General features: G+C 39.2%; 1 protein-coding gene across 1 annotated transcript in view; it reads left to right on the forward strand.

Moving 5' to 3' along the window:
• Nucleotides 1–19,177, forward strand: part of FAF1 (Fas associated factor 1) — a 505,390-nt gene that overhangs the window by 136,934 nt on the left and 349,279 nt on the right. The window contains exon 4 of the mRNA XM_055585945.1: nucleotides 17,207–17,412. Coding sequence (XP_055441920.1) covers nucleotides 17,207–17,412 — 206 coding nt within the window. The remainder of the gene's footprint in view (nucleotides 1–17,206; nucleotides 17,413–19,177) is intronic.

Below are 19,177 nucleotides of genomic sequence, written 5' to 3' on the forward strand. Positions count from 1 at the left end.
CCTAGAGGTTTTACCAAGGGGTGAACTTTTCAAAATGGAAATAACAAGGTTAGAGTCTCTGTTTGCTTTGCTTTGTTCACTGTCTTTCCTGGACCTGTGTGGTTTGTAGAGGAAAGTTGAATAAGGATAAAAACAACACTTTAGTTGAAGTTTAGATCTAAAATAGTTTTCTCCGTAGAGTTTCCCTTACCACTCAGTGTGTTTGTGTGTGTATATATATTTTTTTTCTTCTTCTTTTAAATTTTTGGTTAACTAGAATAGTGAGAAGGTCAGATTATAGGATTGAAGTCTTCATAGGTGAAAAAATTTTAAATATATTTTTTGAGTCAACAGTTTTGGGAAAAAAAAAAACAGTTTTGGATACCTTTGCACTCTTTGGATGCTATTGAACATTAGTCACAACTGATAAGAGTATTCATTAACTGGACCTCTTTTCCTCTGTCTCTCTCTCTTTTTCTAATTGCTAGTAAGAAACTCTAATATAAATTCATTATGTTTTGTTGATCCTGAAATAGAATAATTATAGCTAATAAGAAAAATTTAAAGTGATAACTTAAAAAAAAATCCTTTGTGACCAACAAACATACCAAATAGCCTGCTTTGATTAGAAATATTAAACTGTGTCCTTGAGTTAGGGTTTGGTAAGAGAAAAAAAGCAGCACACTAGGAATTTCAAATCTGAGGGTCTTTCATGTAGTGTGCATAGTTATACAGATGTGGTGTAGGTTGAAAGAGCCAAAAAGGGATACTTAAAACAATCTGGATGTAACGACTGCAGGAAACAAATGCACCACTAGGCCCAGATGGGGTGTGTTCTACTGGTGAATAAGGAAGGGAGCCTAGGGCCAGAGAAAACTTAAAGCTGTGGCGTCCTCTGAGAAGAGTGGGCAGAGCTGGGACTGTATGGGCCAGATCCGTGGAACCCACTCCAGAGAGCTTGCTCTAGGACAGGTTGCCCAGAAGAACCGCCTATTGACCACTGAAGGGCACAAGGTCATTCTTTGTACTGGAGGGAAAAAAGAAAGATTTTGGGAGAGGTTGAAGTTAGCAGAATTTTGGAGCTCAGAGGAAGAACCCTAGGAACTTAGCACCAGACATGAGAAAGAAATCTTGCTCAGCTGATACTGATATTTCTGACAGTATGCAGAGGTTTGTTTTGAAGTATTGAAAGAAAATAGAAGCTAACATCAGTGATTGACTCTGAAACAAAGTGGGTGCCATTGATGGTGCTGTCACTGCTAGGATAGTGTTGATAGGTTCAGTGTGTAAACTGTAAGAAGAGAATTTTGTGTGTGTACACACATGTTGTTACTGTCCTTGTTTCTGTTTACTGGCCATACAGCCATGGTTTGTTTGTTCTTCCACTGTTTTCTGTCAGTCAGTACCTCAAATAGTCAAGGTTCTCTACTTGGTGGGACATCTCAAACATTCATTCTTGAAGAGTTAGTATCCTCAATGGACTTTTGAAGAAAATTGGTTATGCTGCTGCTGCTGCTAAGTCGCTTCACTTGTTTCCAACGCTGTGCAACCGCATAGACAGCAGCCCACCAGGCTCCCCCGTCCCTGGGATTCTCCAGGCAAGAACACTGGAGTGGGTTGTCAGTTCCTTCTCCAATGCATGAAAGTGAAAAGTGAAAGTGAAGTTCCTCAGCCGTGTCCGACTCTTAGCTACCCCATGGACTGCAGCCCACCAGGCTCCTCCGTCTATGGGATTTTCCAGGCAAGAGTACTGGAGTGGGGTGCCATTGCCTTCTCTGCTTAACTTTGGGTACACCCTAGAAAATAGCCCATTGCATGTAGCAACAATCTTGATTTTTTTCCCTTGATTATCAGGAGATATCAGCTAGTATCTCCTCCTTTGTTGGCTGATTCAGTAACTTGAGGAGTATAACATGGCCAATTGGCATTCTCAAATTCTAACACAGTGGAAGTACTGTGGAAATATTACGTCCTGTGATCTCTGAACCACCAGATCCCAAAGTTGCAGGAAGCAAAAATTTGGTAAGTTATTAGGCATAATAAGTTAATACCACCACTTAATTCCCATACTCATTTTTTTTCCCTGGCAGTGAGACATATCACGATGTTTTGGTCATTAATGTAAAGCATATACCATCCTTTTTTATTTTTATTTTTTTTTATTTTTTTGTACTTAATGATTTTATTTTATTTTTTTTAATTTAATTTTATTTTTAGACTTTACATAACTGTATTAGTTTTGCCAAATATCAAAATGAATCCACCACAGGTATACACGTGTTCCCCATTCTGAACCCTCCTCCCTCCTCCCTCCCCATTCCCTCCCTCTGGGTCGTCCCAGTGCACCAGCCCCAAGCATCCAGTATCGTGCATCGAACCTGGACTGGCAACTCATTTCATACATGATATTTTACATGTTTCAATGCCATTCTCCCAAATCTTCCTACCCTCTCCCTCTCCCACAGAGTCCATAAGACTGTTCTATACATCAGTGTCTCTTTTGCTGTCTCGTACACAGGGTTATTGTTACCATCTTTCTAAATTCCATATATATGCGTTAGTATACTGTATTGGTGTTTTTCTTTCTGGCTTACTTCACTCTGTATAATAGGCTCCAGTTTCATCCACCTCATTAGAACTGATTCAAATGTATTCTTTTTAATGGCTGAGTAATACTCCATTGTGTATATGTACCACAGCTTTCTTGTCCATTCATCTGCTGATGGACATCTAGGTTGCTTCCATGTCCTGGCTATTATAAACAGTGCTGCGATGAACATTGGGGTACTCGTGTCTCTTTCCCTTCTGGTTTCCTCAGTGTGTATGCCCAGCAGTGGAATTGCTGGATCATAAGGCAGGTCTATTTCCAGTTTTTTAAGGAATCTCCACACTGTTCTCCATAGTGGCTGTACTAGTTTGCATTCCCACCAACAGTGTAAGAGGGTTCCCTTTTCTCCACACCCTCTCCAGCATTTATTACTTGTAGACTTTTGGATCACAGCCATTCTGACTGGTGTGAAATGGTACCTCATAGTGGTTTTGATTTGCATTTCTCTGATAATGAGTGATGTTGAGCATCTTTTCATGTGTTTGTTAGCCATCTGTATGTCTTCTTTGGAGAAATGTCTATTTAGTTCTTTGACCCATTTTTTGATTGGGTCATTTATTTTTCTGGAGTTGAGCTGTAGGAGTTGCTTGTATATTCTCGAGATTAGTTGTTTGTCAGTTGCTTCATTTGCTATTATCTTCTCGCATTCTGAAGGCTGTCTTTTCACCTTGCTAATAGTTTCCTTTGATGTGCAGAAGCTTTTAAGGTTAATTAGGTCCCATTTGTTTATTTTTGCTTTTATTTCCAATATTCTGGGAGGTGGGTCATAGAGGATCCTGCTGTGATGTATGTCAGAGAGTGTTTTGCCTATGTTCTCCTCTAGGAGTTTTATGGTTTCTGGTCTTACGTTTAGATCTTTAATCCATTTTGAGTTTATTTTTGTGTATGGTGTTAGAAAGTGTTCTAGTTTCATTCTTTTACAAGTGGTTGACCAGAGTTCCCAGCACCACTTGTTAAAGAGATTGTCTTTAATCCATTGTATATTCTTGCCTCCTTTGTCAAAGATAAGGTGTCCATATGTGCGTGGATTTATCTCTGGGCTTTCTATTTTGTTCCATTGATCTATATTTCTGTCTTTGTGCCAGTACCATACTGTCTTGATAACTGTGGCTTTGTAGTAGAGCCTGAAGTCAGGTAGGTTGATTCCTCCAGTTCCATTCTTCTTTCTCAAGATCGCTTTTGCTATTCGAGGTTTTTTGTTTTTCCATACAAATTGTGAAATTATTTGTTCTAGCTCTGTGAAGAATGCTGTTGGTAGCTTGATAGGGATTGCATTGAATCTATAGATTGCTTTGGGTAGTATACTCATTTTCACTATATTGATTCTTCCAATCCACGAACATGGTATATTTCTCCATCTGTTAGTGTCCTCTTTGATTTCTTTCACCAGTGTTTTATAGTTTTCTATATATAGGTCTTTAGTTTCTTTAGGTAGATATATTCCTAAGTATTTTATTCTTTCCGTTGCAATGGTGAATGGAATTGTTTCCTTAATTTCTCTTTCTGTTTTCTCATTATTAGTGTATAGGAATGCAAGGGATTTCTGTGTGTTGATTTTATATCCTGCAACTTTACTATAGTCATTGATTAGTTCTAGTAATTTTCTGGTGGAGTCTTTAGGGTTTTCTATGTAGAGGATCATGTCATCTGCAAACAGTGAGAGCTTTACTTCTTCTTTTCCAATTTGGATTCCTTTTATTTCTTTTTCTGCTCTGATTGCTGTGGCCAAAACTTCCAAAACTATGTTGAATAGTAATGGTGAAAGTGGGCACCCTTGTCTTGTTCCTGACTTTAGAGGAAATGCTTTCAATTTTTCACCATTGAGGATAATGTTTGCTGTGGGTTTGTCATATATAGCTTTGATTATGTTGAGGTATGTTCCTTCTATTCCTGCTTTCTGGAGAGTTTTGATCATAAATGGATGTTGAATTTTGTCAAAGGCTTTCTCTGCATCTATTGAGATAATCATATGGTTTTTATTTTTCAATTTGTTAATGTGGTGTATTACATTGATTGATTTGCGGATATTGAAGAATCCTTGCATCCCTGGGATAAAGCCCACTTGGTCATGGTGTATGATCTTTTTAATGTGTTGTTGGATTCTGATTGCTAGAATTTTGTTAAGGATTTTTGCATCTATGTTCATCAGTGATATTGGCCTGTAGTTTTCTTTTTTTGTGGGATCTTTGTCAGGTTTTGGTATTAGGGTGATGGTGGCCTCATAGAATGAGTTTGGAAGTTTACCATCCTCTGCAATTTTCTGGAAGAGTTTGAGCAGGATAGGTGTTAGCTCTTCTCTAAATTTTTGGTAGAATTCAGCTGTGAAGCCGTCTGGACCTGGGCTTTTGTTTGCTGGAAGATTTTTTATTACAGTTTCAATTTCCGTGCTTGTGATGGGTCTGTTAAGATTTTCTGTTTCTTCCTGGTCGAGTTTTGGAAAGTTGTACTTTTCTAAGAATTTGTCCATTTCTTCCTCGTTGTCTATTTTATTGGCATATAATTGTTGATAGTAGTCTCTTATGATCCTTTGTATTTCTGTGTTGTCTGTTGTGATCTCTCCATTTTCATTTCTAATTTTATTGATTTGATTTTTCTCCCTTTGTTTCTTGATGAGTCTGGCTAATGGTTTGTCAATTTTATTTATCCTTTCAAAGAACCAGCTTTTGGTTTTGTTGATTTTTGCTATGGTCTCTTTTGTTTCTTTTGCATTTATTTCTGCTCTAATTTTTAAGATTTCTTTCCTTCTACTAACCCTGGGGTTCTTCATTTCTTCCTTTTCTAGTTGCTTTAGGTGTAGAGTTAGGTTATTTATTTGACTTTTTTCTTGTTTCTTGAGGTGTGCCTGTATTGCTATGAACTTTCCCCTTAGGACTGCTTTAACCGTGTCCCACAGGTTTTGGGTTGTTGTGTTTTCATTTTCATTCGTTTCTATGCAAGTTTTTATTTCTTTTTTGATTTCTTCTGTGATTTGTTGGTTATTCAGCAGCGTGTTGTTCAGCCTCCATATGTTGGATTTTTTAATAGTTTTTCTCCTGTAATTGAGATCTAATCTTACTGCATTGTGGTCAGAAAAGATGCTTGGAATGATTTCTATTTTTTTGAATTTACCAAGGCTAGCTTTATGGCCCAGGATGTGATCTATCCTGGAGAAGGTTCCATGTGCGCTTGAGAAGAAGGTGAAATTCATTGTTTTGGGATGAAATGTCCTATAGATATCAATTAGGTCTAACTGGTCTATTGTATCATTTAAAGTTTGTGTTTCCTTGTTAATTTTCTGTTTAGTTGATCTATCCATAGGTGTGAGTGGGGTATTAAAGTCTCCCACTATTATTGTGTTATTGTTAATTTCTCCTTTCATACTTGTTAGCATTTGTCTTACATACTGCGGTGCTCCCGTGTTGGGTGCATATATATTTATAATTGTTATATCTTCTTCTTGGATTGATCCTTTGATCATTATGTAGTGACCATCTTTGTCTCTTTTCACAGTCTTTGTTTTAAAGTCAATTTTATCTGATATGAGTATTGCTACTCCTGCTTTCTTTTGGTCCCTATTTGCATGGAAAATCTTTTTCCAGCCCTTCACTTTCAGTCTGTATGTGTCCCCTGTTTTGAGGTGGGTCTCTTGTAGACAACATATGTAGGGGTCTTGTTTTTGTATCCATTCAACCAGTCTTTGTCTTTTGGTTGGGGCATTCAACCCATTTACGTTTAAGGTAATTACTGATAAGTATGATCCTGTTGCCATTTACTTTATTGTTTTGGGTTCGAATTTATACACAATTTTTGTGTTTCCTGTCTAGAGAATATCCTTTAGTATTTGTTGGAGAGCTGGTTTGGTGGTGCAGAATTCTCTCAGCTTTTGCTTGTCTGAAAAGCTTTTGATTTCTCCTTCATACTTGAATGAGATCCTTGCTGGGTACAATAATCTGGGCTGTAGGTTATTTTCTTTCATCATTTTAAGTATGTCTTGCCATTCCCTCCTGGCTTGAAGAGTTTCTATTGAAAGATCAGCTGTTATCCTTATAGGTATTCCCTTGTGTGTTATTTGTTGTTTTTCCCTTGCTGCTTTTAATATTTGTTCTTTGTGTTTGATCTTTGTTAATTTGATTACTATGTGTCTTGGGGTGTTTCGCCTTGGGTTTATCCTGTTTGGGACTCTCTGGGTTTCTTGGACTTGGGTGATTATTTCCTTCCCCATTTTAGGGAAGTTTTCAACTATTATCTCCTCAAGTATTTTCTCATGGTCTTTCTTTTTGTCTTCTTCTTCTGGGACCCCTATGATTTGAATGTTGTAGCGTTTAATATTGTCCTGGAGGTCTCTGAGATTGTCCTCATTTCTTTTAATTCGTTTTTCTTTTGTCCTCTCTGATTCATTTATTTCTACCATTCTATCTTCTGATTCACTAATCCTATCTTCTGCCTCTGTTATTCTACTATTTGTTGCCTCCAGAGTGTTTTTAATTTCACTTATTGCATTATTCATTATATATTGACTCTTTTTTATTTCTTCTAAGTCCTTGTTAAACCTTTCTTGCATCTTCTCAATCCTTGCCTCCAGGCTATTTATCTGTGATTCCATTTTAATTTCAAGATTTTGGATCAATTTCACTATCATTATTCGGAATTCTTTATCAGGTAGATTCCCTATCTCTTCCTCTTTTGTTTGGTTTGGTGGGCATTTATCCTGTTCCTTTATCTGCTGGCTATTCCTCTGTCTCTTCATCTTGTTTAAATTGCTGAGTTTGGGGTGTCCTTTCTGTATTCTGGCAGTTTGTGGAGTTCTCTTTATTGTGGCGTTTCCTCGCTGTGTGTGGGTTTGTACAGGTGGCTTTTCAAGGTTTCCTGGTTAGGGAAGCTTGTGTCGATGTTCTGGTGGATGGAGCTGTATTTCTTCTCTCTGGAGTGTAATGAAATGTCCAGTAATGAGTTATGAGATGTCTATGGTTTTGGGGTGACTTTGGGCAGCCTGTATCTTGAAGCTCAGGGCTGTGTTCCTTTGTTGCTGGAGAATTTGCTTGCTATGTCTTTCCCTGGAACTTGTTGGCCCTTGTGTGGTGCTTGGTTTCAGTGTCGGTATGGAGGCGTTTGATGAGATCCTGTCAATTAATGTTCCTTGGAGTCAGGAGTTCCCTGGAGTCAGGGTTTGGACTTAAGCCTCCTACTTCCAGTTATCGGTCTTAATTTTACAGTAGTTTCAAAACTTCTCCTTCTATACAGCACCACTGATAAAACATCTACGTTAAAGATGAAAAGTTTCTCTACTGTGAGGGTCACTCAGAGAGGTTCACAGCGTTACATGGAGAAGAGAAGAGGGAGGAGGGAGTTAGAGGTGACCCAAATGAGATGAGGTGGAATCAATAGTGGAGAGAGTGGGCTAGCCAGTAGTCACTTCCTTATGTGCACTCCACAACTGGACCGCTCAGAGATGTTCACGGAGTTATACAGAGAAGAGAAGAAGGAGGCAGGAGACAGAGGTGGCCAGAAGGATAAAAGGGGGAAATGAAAAGGAGGGAGACAGATCCAGCCAGTAATCAGTTCCTTAAGTGTTCTCCACTGTCTGGAACATACAGAAATTCACAGAGTTGGGTAGAGTAGAGAGGGGTTAGGGAGGAGATACAGGTGACCTGGTGGAGAAAATGGAGAGTCCAAAGGGAGAGAGAGCAGTCAAGCCAGTAATCTCGTACACTAGTGAAAAATGGGTCCTGAAGATTGGGTTCTTAAAGGTACAAAATTGGTAACAAATACATAAAAGCAAAAATTAGAAATCTAGAGTAGAGTTTGGAATTTCAAAAATGCGATGTTAATGAAAAGAAGAAGGAAAAGAAAGAGAGAAAAAACGAACAAAGAAAAACAAACAAGGTCGTGAAAATTATAAAGAAACTACAGGTACAAAATTGATAACTAATACCAAAAAGCAAAAATTAAAAATCTAGAGTAGAGTTTGGAATTTCAAAAATACAACGTTAAAAAAAAAAAAAGAAGAAGAAAAATAAAGAGAGAAAACAAACAAACCAACAAAAACAATGTCGCAAAAATTATAAAGAAAATACAGGTACAAAATTGATATCAAACACCAAAAAGCATAAATTAAAAATCTTGAGTAGACTTTGGAATTGCAGATATACGATGTTATATAAAAGAAGAAGAGAAAGAAACAGAGGAAAAAAAAAAGTCACAGAAATTATGAAAAAAAAGTATAGGTACAAAATTGATAACATATACCAAAAGGCTAAAATTAAAAATCTAGAGTAGAGTTTGGAATTTCAAAAATACAATGTTAAAGAAAAGAAGAAAAAGAAAAAAAAAAAAACACGGTCAAAAAATTATAAAACATATATATATGAAGTTTGCTGAAGAAGGAAAAAAAAATAGGGTCTTTTTTTTTTTTTTTGCAAAGTAATAGTTATAAAAGTGAAAATTAAAGGACAATAGAGGACTTAAAAATTTTTTTTTAATTAAAAAAAAAGAAAGAAAGATTGATCGTAAAAATAGTAAAAATATATCTAGGTCTTTCTCTGGTTTTGTTGTGAGTATTGTGGGTTCAGTTCATTTTTGGCAGTTCCTTAGTCCGACTTATATTTCTCAAGATCTATAGGTCCCTTCCTATGTAATCCGTAGTAACCACAGGGTTTTAATCTATGGCCTGTAGCTTCCAAGGCGTTTCCCTCTGTTATAGCTTCTTCTGTTTGCTGGTCTCTTCAGTGTCTGGTTCCCGCCCTGACACAAAGGGGATGGTTGAGGACACTATTTTTTTTTTTTTTTTTTTTTAATTTAGGCTCACTTGTTCAGCCGCGCTGTGGGGAGGGAGGGAGGGATGCTGCAAACAGATAACACTGGCGTGCGCTAGCAGTGCCTCAGCCACACTGGGTCTGCCCCCGCTCACGGCGCGTGTAGCGTCCCTGCCCACACTGCTTGGGCTCTAGGTTGTTCCGCCGGAACCATCAGAGGCCGGCCCTGGGCTGAGCTCCCAGGTCCAAGCCGCTCAGGTTCAGGCACTCGGGTAGTCCTCAGAGGCGCAGACTCGGTTGGGCCTGCGTTTTGTGTTCTTCCCAGATCCGAGCAGCTCAGGTGATGAGGTGTTTGGCGGGCGCCAATGCTGTGACTTATCGCCTCCCTGCCCCTCGGTTATCTGGGTGTAAAACCGGCGCACCTTCTCAGGCAGCTGTTGACCATCTAGACCCCCAAGAAGTTTTAGTTAGCAAAGAAGCCTGCTTACAGTTTTATAGATAGTGTCTCTCTGGGGCTGCGATTGCCCCCTTCCGGCTCTGGCTGCCTGTCACCAGAGGGGGAAGGTCTGCAGCCGGCTATCTCTGTTCAGTCCTTTCTTCTGTGCGCGGGCCTGGCGGTGTCTTAGGTTAGGGCTGGCTTTTCGCGTGGTAGATATCCCACAGTCTGGTTTGCTAGCCGAAATTATTTCGCTCAGATAGCGCTCAGGACATTCGGCCGGATTCTTACTCTAAGGGACACAGCCCGCGCCGCACTTCCCTGCCCAGCCCCCGCTTGCTAATGCCGTGTGCAGGCGTCTGCGCTGCTTCTCCCCTGGGGGAGTTACGGTAGGGCTCACAATCCGCGATTTTTAATTGTTTATTTTTTTTTTTTTCCCCTCCCTTTTATGTTGCCCTCTGTGCTTCCAAAGCTCGGCACAGAGTCAGCAGTGAGAGGGTTTCCTGGTGTTTGGAAACTTCTCTCTTTTTAAGACTCCCTTCCCGGGATGGAACTCCGTCCCTCCCTCTTTTGTCTCTTTTTTTGTCTTTTATATTTTTCTCTACCTCCTTTCGAAGAGTTGGGCTGCTTTTCTGGGTGCCTGATGTCCTCTGCCGGCATTCAGAAGTTGTTTTGTGGAATTTACTCGACGTTTAAATGCTCTTTTGATGAATTTGTGGGGGAGAAAGTGTTCTCCCCGTCCTACTCCTCCGCCATCTTGGCTCCTCCTCTCCTATACCATCCTTTAAACTTTGAAGACTGCTTCCCTGGTGGCTCAGGCGGTAAAGAAGCCGCCTGCAGGGCAGGTGACCTGAGTTTGATCCCTGGGTTGGGAAGATCCCCTGGAGAAGGAAATGGCTACCCACTCCTGTTTTCTTGCCTGGAGAATCCCATGGACGGAGGAGCCTTGTGGGCTATAGTCCATAGGGTTGCAAAGAGTCAGACACAACTGAGCAACTGACACACAAACTATACCCAATCTGTGCCATAACTATCTTCAACCATTCCACTGTTAAATAGCTAGCTGTTTCTGGGTAATGGTATACACCAGTGATACCAGTGCTGAACATCTGTTACTGTGAAATGAGTTCCTTGGTTAGAACCAGTGTTGGATGGAAAGCCATAGCTCAATGAGGCATTCCTTAAATCCATGAATGATGGTGCTGGCAGAAGCATTGCTGTCGGAGAAGCCAGCTATGTATCCAGAAAAGTGTCTTTTTAGATAGGAACAGATGACTGACTGCCCCCTCCATGGTAGAAATGATCCATTACCAGACTCCTGTGAATGGGGTTGTATTGAGGGTTCCGTATTGGTCTCTCTTGTTTGCAGTTTAGGCAGTCTGTAGATTCCCTAGCCAGATGCAGACTTGGTGAGAGTAAGTTGATATTGTTGTGCCTAACCTCCACTCCTATTGGCATGGCCAGATTGTACCTTAAAGGATTGAATAGTCCCGGGGTACAGATGAATAAAGCTCACTGACATCAGCAGAACAATGCCATTTTATCTGTATTGAGAGTCCCCCATCCTTTTTTTTTTTTAAACTGGATAGCTTCCCTGGTGGCTCAGTTGGTAAAGAATCCGCCCGCAATGCAGGAGACAGGGGTTCGATCCCTGGGTTGGAAAGATCCTCGGGAGAAGGCAATGGCTACCCACTCCAGTATTCTGGCCTGGAAAGTTCCATGGACTAGTATCTGGGATTGCAAAGAGTCGGACACAACTAAGTGACTTTAACTTTCACTTTCCTAGACAGCAGTCACCCAATAACATATATTCACATTTTGTGTCCACACTAAATGATCCATTTCCATTCCTCTTCCTCAGACTCTTGTGTGAGTCAATTTTCTTTTTATGTTTTCCAAGTTCTAATCAGCTGACCAATTCATTAACTGCTTCATGTGATTCAGTATAGATTTGTATCTCAAGTTATTTCTCCGTCTAAATGAAGTGATCACCCTGTGTTACAACCTTAAGTTCTCCTCACTCTCACTACTGTCTTTTTTAAAAATTTTATTTAGTTGTTATTTATTTTTGGCTGTGCTGCATCTTTGTTGCTGTGTGCTAGTTGCTTTCTCTAGTTGCTGTGAGTAAGGCTACTTTCGTTGTAGTGTGTGGGCTTCTCATTGTGATGGCTTCTCTTGTTGGGGAGCATGGGCTCTAGTCTCACAGGCGTCAGTAGTTGTAGCACGTGAGCTCAGTAGTTGTGGTACTTGGGCTTAGTTGCTCCAAGGCATGTGGGATCTTCCTTGACCAGGATTGAACCTGTGTCTCCTGCATAGGCAGGCAGGCAGATTCATTACCACTGGACCACCAGGGAAGTCCTTCAGGGATATCTTTGATTAGGGTTGTAATGATGTTTCAGCAGTTTATTTTTGGTTGGTACTAGCATATTATACATAATCATTTTTTCCTTTCCCAGTCCAAATTTTTTCTTTCTCAGTTAGCTTAGATATCTCTTAGGCATTGATGGGAGTACAAGGTACAGCAACCAGCTTCTGACCCCTGGACCCTGAAACTTCAACAAGGTGAAGGGCCCTGCATTTTTGTGGTGTGTATCTCCTAATGTCTAGCACGCCAATGTATCTTACCAAAGCATCAAAATGCTTGCTACTTTTGCTCTTCAGGGCCAGTCTGCATTGTCATCACTATAATGTTTTGTGGAATACCTGGGTAATCGAGATCTGACCAGGCTAGATTATTATGACAAAGAGCAAGAGAGTTGATTTAATCTTCAGGAAAAGACAGTGAGGGCATATTGTTTACCCTGCTGAGAGGAAGCAAAATGCTTGTCATGGTGCTTGCAAATTAAAACAAAAAGTGTATGCAAGAGTTGTTCTTCCTGTTCTCTCCTCCTACCTAATATCCCTGATTTCATGGATCAGGAAGTCAATAGGAGCTATCTATCGGGATCTGGGGAAAAAACTGCAGAGTAGGTTGAAGAGAGTAAATGAACCTTGTTTGATTAGATTAGGCCAAAACTTCATTTACCACTGTAATCTTCCATTTTTATATTCCCAGGAGAATTAGTATTAGAGTTAGCATCTAGTAATCTCCTAAGATCTAGATTTTCCTTTAATCAGTACACAAACCCTTAGTAAATAGCTACAGGTCTCTTAGGGGAATTCTTAGAGGAAATTTTACAATACTTACGGTGGCTTTCTTGCATTGTCTTGAGGGGACTAAGGACTTGACCCTCCAGTGTAGATATTATGGAAGTTAGGATCTAGGCTGCCAGATCTAGGTTTCTACTGTTTATAGATCAAGTAATTTTAGTCAAGTGACTTTCAATTTTGTTTCTTAGAAGTGCACATTCAATGAAGTACTATTAAAGATTTCTGCAGGTTGAAATCTTCTTATTCTTACATTTCATCCATGATGTCTATTAACATCATTGCTTCCACCTTTTTCTTGTTGAACTCTGCTTTGTGACCTCTGCACTGTGGGATCCCATCATGCCTATTAGGGAATCTTTTTCAGTGGTGTCATTAGCCCTGAAACACCTGTCTTATTCCCTACCACAGAAGACAGCTACTACAGAGTTTTTCAAGGATGTAGATTTCCTTCCTAATGTGTTTTTTCAATGCTTTAGTGCAATATTCTCTGGGACCTCATGGATAATGTCATGGGATGATGTGTATATATTCAGGTTCTACATGATTAATTAACTCCAGCATTCATGTTTTTCTAAGCATCTTTACTTCTTCTACATTTTGCCAGGAAAGTTTGGGCATTTCATCCTTATTAAATGTAGACTCATTTGGGATTTAAGTTTCCTTTGGTCAACAAGAAAACTATTAGAGGTTCTTACAGCTGCTTAAGCAAACATATTACATTTGGCCCTATCCAAACTCTTTTTGTCAAACTCACTTCAAATTTATTTCCACAACTATTCCCTATGATTTTGCTGATATAATTTATCAAAATCTTATAATTACTTTTGGATATAAGCTATCTTTTCTCAGTTAATATGTTGTACTTGTTTTTGTGGAGCATGCCTACATCCGACTTTCTAAGTAGTAAGGAATGGTGGAGGTAGGTTTTAAGAATAGGCATCTACTTTCAAGGGAACTGTCTCAGGTAATAGTATTAATAGTTTTTAAGCAAGAGGCTAGTCTTCTTAACCATGAGGAGGAGCTGTTTCTGCTTACAAAAGAGGCTCAGAGAGACTCAAGGGGTTCACAGTTCTAACCTTTATCTGAATCCACTCAGGTATCTGCATTTCCTGGGCTTCCCTGGTGGCTCAGCTGGTCAAGAATCCACCTGCCATGTGGGAGACCTGGATTTAATCCCTGGGTTGGGATGATCCCCTGGAGAATGAAACAGCTACCCACTCCAGTATTCTGGCCTGGAGAATACAGTCCCCTATACGACCCCTGGAGAAGGCAGTGGCAACCCACTCCAGTACTCTTGCCTGGGGAGTCCCATGGGCAGGGGAGCCTGGTGGGCTGCAGTCCATGGGTTCGCTAAGAGTTGGACACGACTGAGCAATTTCACTTTCACTTTTCACTTTCATGCATTGGAGAAGGAAATGGCAACCCACTCCAGTACTCTTGCCTGGAGAATCCCAGGGACGGGGGAGCCTGGTGGGCTGCTGTCTAGGGGGTCACGTAGAGTCGACTGAAGCATAAGACGACTGAAGCAACTTAGCAGCAGCAGCAGCATACGACCCCTATTCGGTCCATGGGATTGCAAAGAGTCAGACATGACTGAGCAACTTTCACTTTCATCCCCATTCCACATCTTAGGTCCTCACTCCTTCCACAACAGTGCCTTAACTTTCACAAGAGAGACTTAAAAAGCATGTATATTCAACTTTCACTATAGCTCTACAAGCTGAAAACTTAAATTCTGAGTCTGATTTTTAGGAGAATCATACCTTTGATTACAAGAGATAAGAAACTTGTTTAAAAGTGCCACTTTAGAAACTCTGTAACATTCTTAACATGAATGAATGGAATGTTAAAACCCCCTAGTGTGTCATTCTGTTCTGTAAGCTCTCCTTTGGAGTGAGAAGCAGTCTGCTCATAGTTCTTGTTATCATTATTACCACCATAATGGTCAGGTCAGATCGTCATTTGGTTCCTTCAGGCACTTGTTTCAATAGTGATAGTTAATCATTATGCCAGTGCATGGCTTGGGTCACTAATATCCCATTTTCCGTTGGCAAGGAGCTAAGCAGTGCATTGAAGGTCAAGACCATAGTCAAGGCAGTTCCTGAATCCTCTGTTTCCTGGGACACCTTCGTTATCAAGAAAATGAAACCACTCTAGGGTATTTTTAACAGAGGTATTCAGACGGTGAAGAATCCGCCTGCAATGCAGGAGACCCAGGTTCAATCTGTGGGTCAGAAAGATCCCCTGGAGAATGAATGACTGCCCACTTCAGAATTCTTTCCTGGAGATTCCCATGAATTCAGAATCCAAGAATCCTGTATTTTTGCCTGGAGAACCCCACGAGCCTGGTGGGCTACAGTCCATGGGGTTTCAAAGAGTCAGACACGACTGAGTGACTAAGCACACAACGTAGGATCAGTTAAACAGGTTTGGAGGACTAAAAGAGCAAAAAAGTAAAACTGAAGTAACAGGTATAATCATTGCTTCAGGAAGTTACCACTTGAAGGTGTAAGAAATTAACAGAACTTTAAATTTCAGATGGGCTCTTTGGAATGGAGGATCAGACTTCTGTGGGATGTTTATTGTCTAGCCATTAACTGATATCTCAGGGGGAATGACAAGAAGCTGATTGTAGGAATGCTGAAAAAAAGCATGTGACTGAAAGCTGCAGGGTGATGCTTTCCATGTAAACAGGAAGAAGGAAATCTTTCTTGCCCTCCTTCTAGTTACTAAGTTCTATCTAGTATCCTCTATTTGACAAAGTCTATCAGGAAACCTTAAAGAAAAAATATAATTTTGCAGAAATCTTAGCTCCTAAATTACAGAAGACTATACAGGGGTGAATTTGGAGTTAAGAAACGATAAGTCAGTGACTAAGCTACTGTTTTTCTTAGGTTCTGAGACATTGTGACAACATTTAGATACCTGAAGTGTTGCACAGATTCTGTTCTTAGATATTAGAAACTCACTTTGGATTCCAGCAGTGACATTCTTCCTGCTTTGGACATTTTCTCTGTTCTCATGTCTTCCTTCCCACATTACTTTCCTTGACTGTAACAACTGGGAGAATGGATAGGTTTATGTCTTTGAATCAGTGATTACTTGAGTGCCTGAACTCAGTTAAGATCTAACCTAGTCATGTTAAGACTTTTTGACAGTGACCTACAGTGAGAAATATTTGGAATCCAAAACACATATTACAAATATGTCCCAGAATCAAAAGTTTTTTGAAACAATACTTAGTTCTAACTATTAAACATACTGATAATTTCTATTCTATTCTGTTCTCTTCTACTCTATTCTTAGTCTTATCCTAATTCTATTCTTTAAAATATGAAGTAAATATAAATATTTTCTCCTTAATTGTATAAACAAGGCTTAACCTAGCTTGTTTTTGGTCATTCTTGTCATTGTTCCTATTTGAGCCCCCCACCCATTAATTTACTTTAGCTTCAGGGTGAGAAGAAAAGTATTTTAGAACTGAGCTTATAGTTCTTATGTTGGAGAAAAGTTATACAATAATGATGTTTAACGGGAGCATTTCTTATGCTCCCCCACTACTGTTCCTACTGAGGGGGAAAACAGTGGCTATATATATATATATATATATAATATACATTAAGTCAGAGAAAGAAATCCAAATTCTTTAGAATTATTTCTCCTCTCATTAGTTTGTTAAATGTGTATCTCCTGTGATAAAGTATTGAACTCGGCAGATGATATGGCCAATAAAAACACAAATGTGAGCTTCATAATTATTGGTAGTGGTGAGAAGTTAGAACTAGTCTGAGGTAGTAAAACGTGCTCTGAGTTGAAAAATATTCAATCTGAGATATGAAGGATAATTTAGCTAGAAGAAAGGTGAACTTTGGGGATGGGATGGGAAGAAAAGATTGTTCTTAGAAGGAATGGTTAAGGTTATTTGTTTATTTGGTTTAGGAATGGTAAAGTTTTCAGAATAGATTTTGTGGAAAGTGTAGTTAATGACTGGGTAAGTAAATCAGAGTGGGTTAAGAAAATACTGTAATTCACAAGAGTTTAAATGATGTTTTACCAACATAGTAAGAGCACAAGACAAAAAAATAATTGACTAATATGTGTGATACTACTATGAGAGGGAAAGTAAGGTGGCTTTCACTCAGTGGGAGAGATTTTGTGAAAGAATTAGAACTTAAGTTAGTCCTTGATGCACAGGTAGATAAATATGATGTGAAGAACAACACAAGCCAAGTATGGAGTAGATCTTTAGTGGTAATTTGTAGTGATTTGGTTGATGATAATGCTTTTTTGTCAATATTTCAGTGACTATGGAGGTGAGACTATATCAGGACCTGCATTTGATCCAGCAAGTCACCCAGCTCCAGCTCCTGCTCCCTCTTCCTCTTCAGCATTTCGACCTGTAATGCCATCTAGGCAAATTGTAGAAAGGCAACCACGGATGCTGGACTTCAGGGTTGAGTACAGAGACAGAAATGTTGATGTGGTACTGGAAGACAGCTGTACTGTTGGTAAGGTTTTTCCTGCCATATAGCCTTCACAGATAAAAAATTTATTAGGTAAACATTCAGCTCATATTCTTTTCTTTTGAGTTGACTGCTATACCAAGAAGGGGGAAGAAAACCAGATTGATGTTGTTCCATATAGATTATTGTGTTCTAATTTTAAATACTGTCTTGAGATTGAGGTAAGTTTGAGAAGAAAGGTTTTTTGTTCTACATATACAGAATGGTATATGAAGCTGTTTCAGGGCAGATACAAACCAAACATCTCAGAGCTTAAAAAAAAATAACAAAATTATTAAGTACATTGATATCAGACTTTTTAGCTGAAGTGCCCTCATTTTTAATACTGATTAATGAGAGATCAGAAATAAGACTTTTCCATTACTTTCCCTCCCTGGAGGCTGAATAAATGCTTTAGCATTATTCTTTCAAAGGAGACTCAAAGTGTATGCCTGCCATTTTAAGACAAACTTTACCAAAATTCTGTAGAGAAACTATGTTGAATTCATATTCGATTCAGATTATTTGATCCATGTTTGTTGTAGAACCAGAAATTGTATTTTTATTTTAATAGAATTTTGCCTTAAATCTAAATTTTAGATATTTCTGAAATTTTGCTTTTGTTCATTTTTGGGGAGATTCTTATTTAATTTTATTAATTGAAGTACGTTAAGAGAAAAGCAAGGCTGTTAAAACTAATCAGATAGTTATTCCTTTACTTAAATCCATTAAGAAACTTTCCACTGTTTGGAGGATAAAATTCAAGTCTTTTAACATGGCCTGTAAGTCCCTGCTTGACCAGACACTGCTGCATTTCTAGTTTTCATCTGTTATCACTCTCCTTCTTACTCACCATGCCCAACTTGTAATGGACTTCTTTTGGTTCACTGAATAGGTTATACACAGTAAGGCATTTGGACTTGTTCTTTTCTTTGCCTAAATTCCTCCAGATATAAATGAGATATGTACATTATAGTTTTATTAACAGTAGCTACATTGTTGTACAGCAAATGTTTATAACTTTTTCACTTGTAGAAGTGAAACTGTATCCACTGAAAAGCAACTCCCCATTTTCCCCTACTGCCAAGTTCCCTGGCTGTTTTCATTCTATTTTCTGCTTCTATGAGTTTGACTACTTTGAATACCTTATATAAGTGGAATCACGCAGCATTTGTATTTCTGGATTATTTCACTTAGTATGATATCCTCAAGGTTCATCCATGTTGTAACATATTACAGGATTTCCTTTTTTAAAGCTGAGTAATATTCCAGATGTTCAAGCTGGTTTTAGAAAAGGCAGAGGAACCAGAGGTCAAATTGCCAACACCCGCTGGATCATCGAACAAGCAAGAGAGTTCCAGAAAAACATCTATTTCTGCTTTATTGACTATGCCAAAGCCTTTGACTGTGTGGATCCCAATAAACTGTGGAAAATTCTGAAAGAGATGGGAATACCAGACCGTCTGACCTGCCTCTTGAGAAACCTATATGCAGGTCAGGAAGCAACAGTTAGAACTGGACATGGAACAACAGACTGGTTCCAAATAGGAAAAGGATTACGTCAAGGCTGTATATTATCACCTTGCTTATTTAACTTCTTTGCAGATTACATCATGAGAAACGCTGGGCTTGAAGAAGCACAAGCTGGAATCAAGATTGCCGGAAGAAATATCAATAACCTCAGATATGCAGATGATACCACCCTTATGGCAGAAAGTGAAGAGGAACTAAAAAGCCTCTTGATGAAAGGGAAAGAGGAGAGTGAAAAAGT

The sequence above is a fragment of the Bubalus kerabau genome, chromosome 6, assembly GCF_029407905.1.
Source record: "Bubalus kerabau isolate K-KA32 ecotype Philippines breed swamp buffalo chromosome 6, PCC_UOA_SB_1v2, whole genome shotgun sequence".
Lineage (NCBI taxonomy): Eukaryota > Metazoa > Chordata > Mammalia > Artiodactyla > Bovidae > Bubalus > Bubalus kerabau.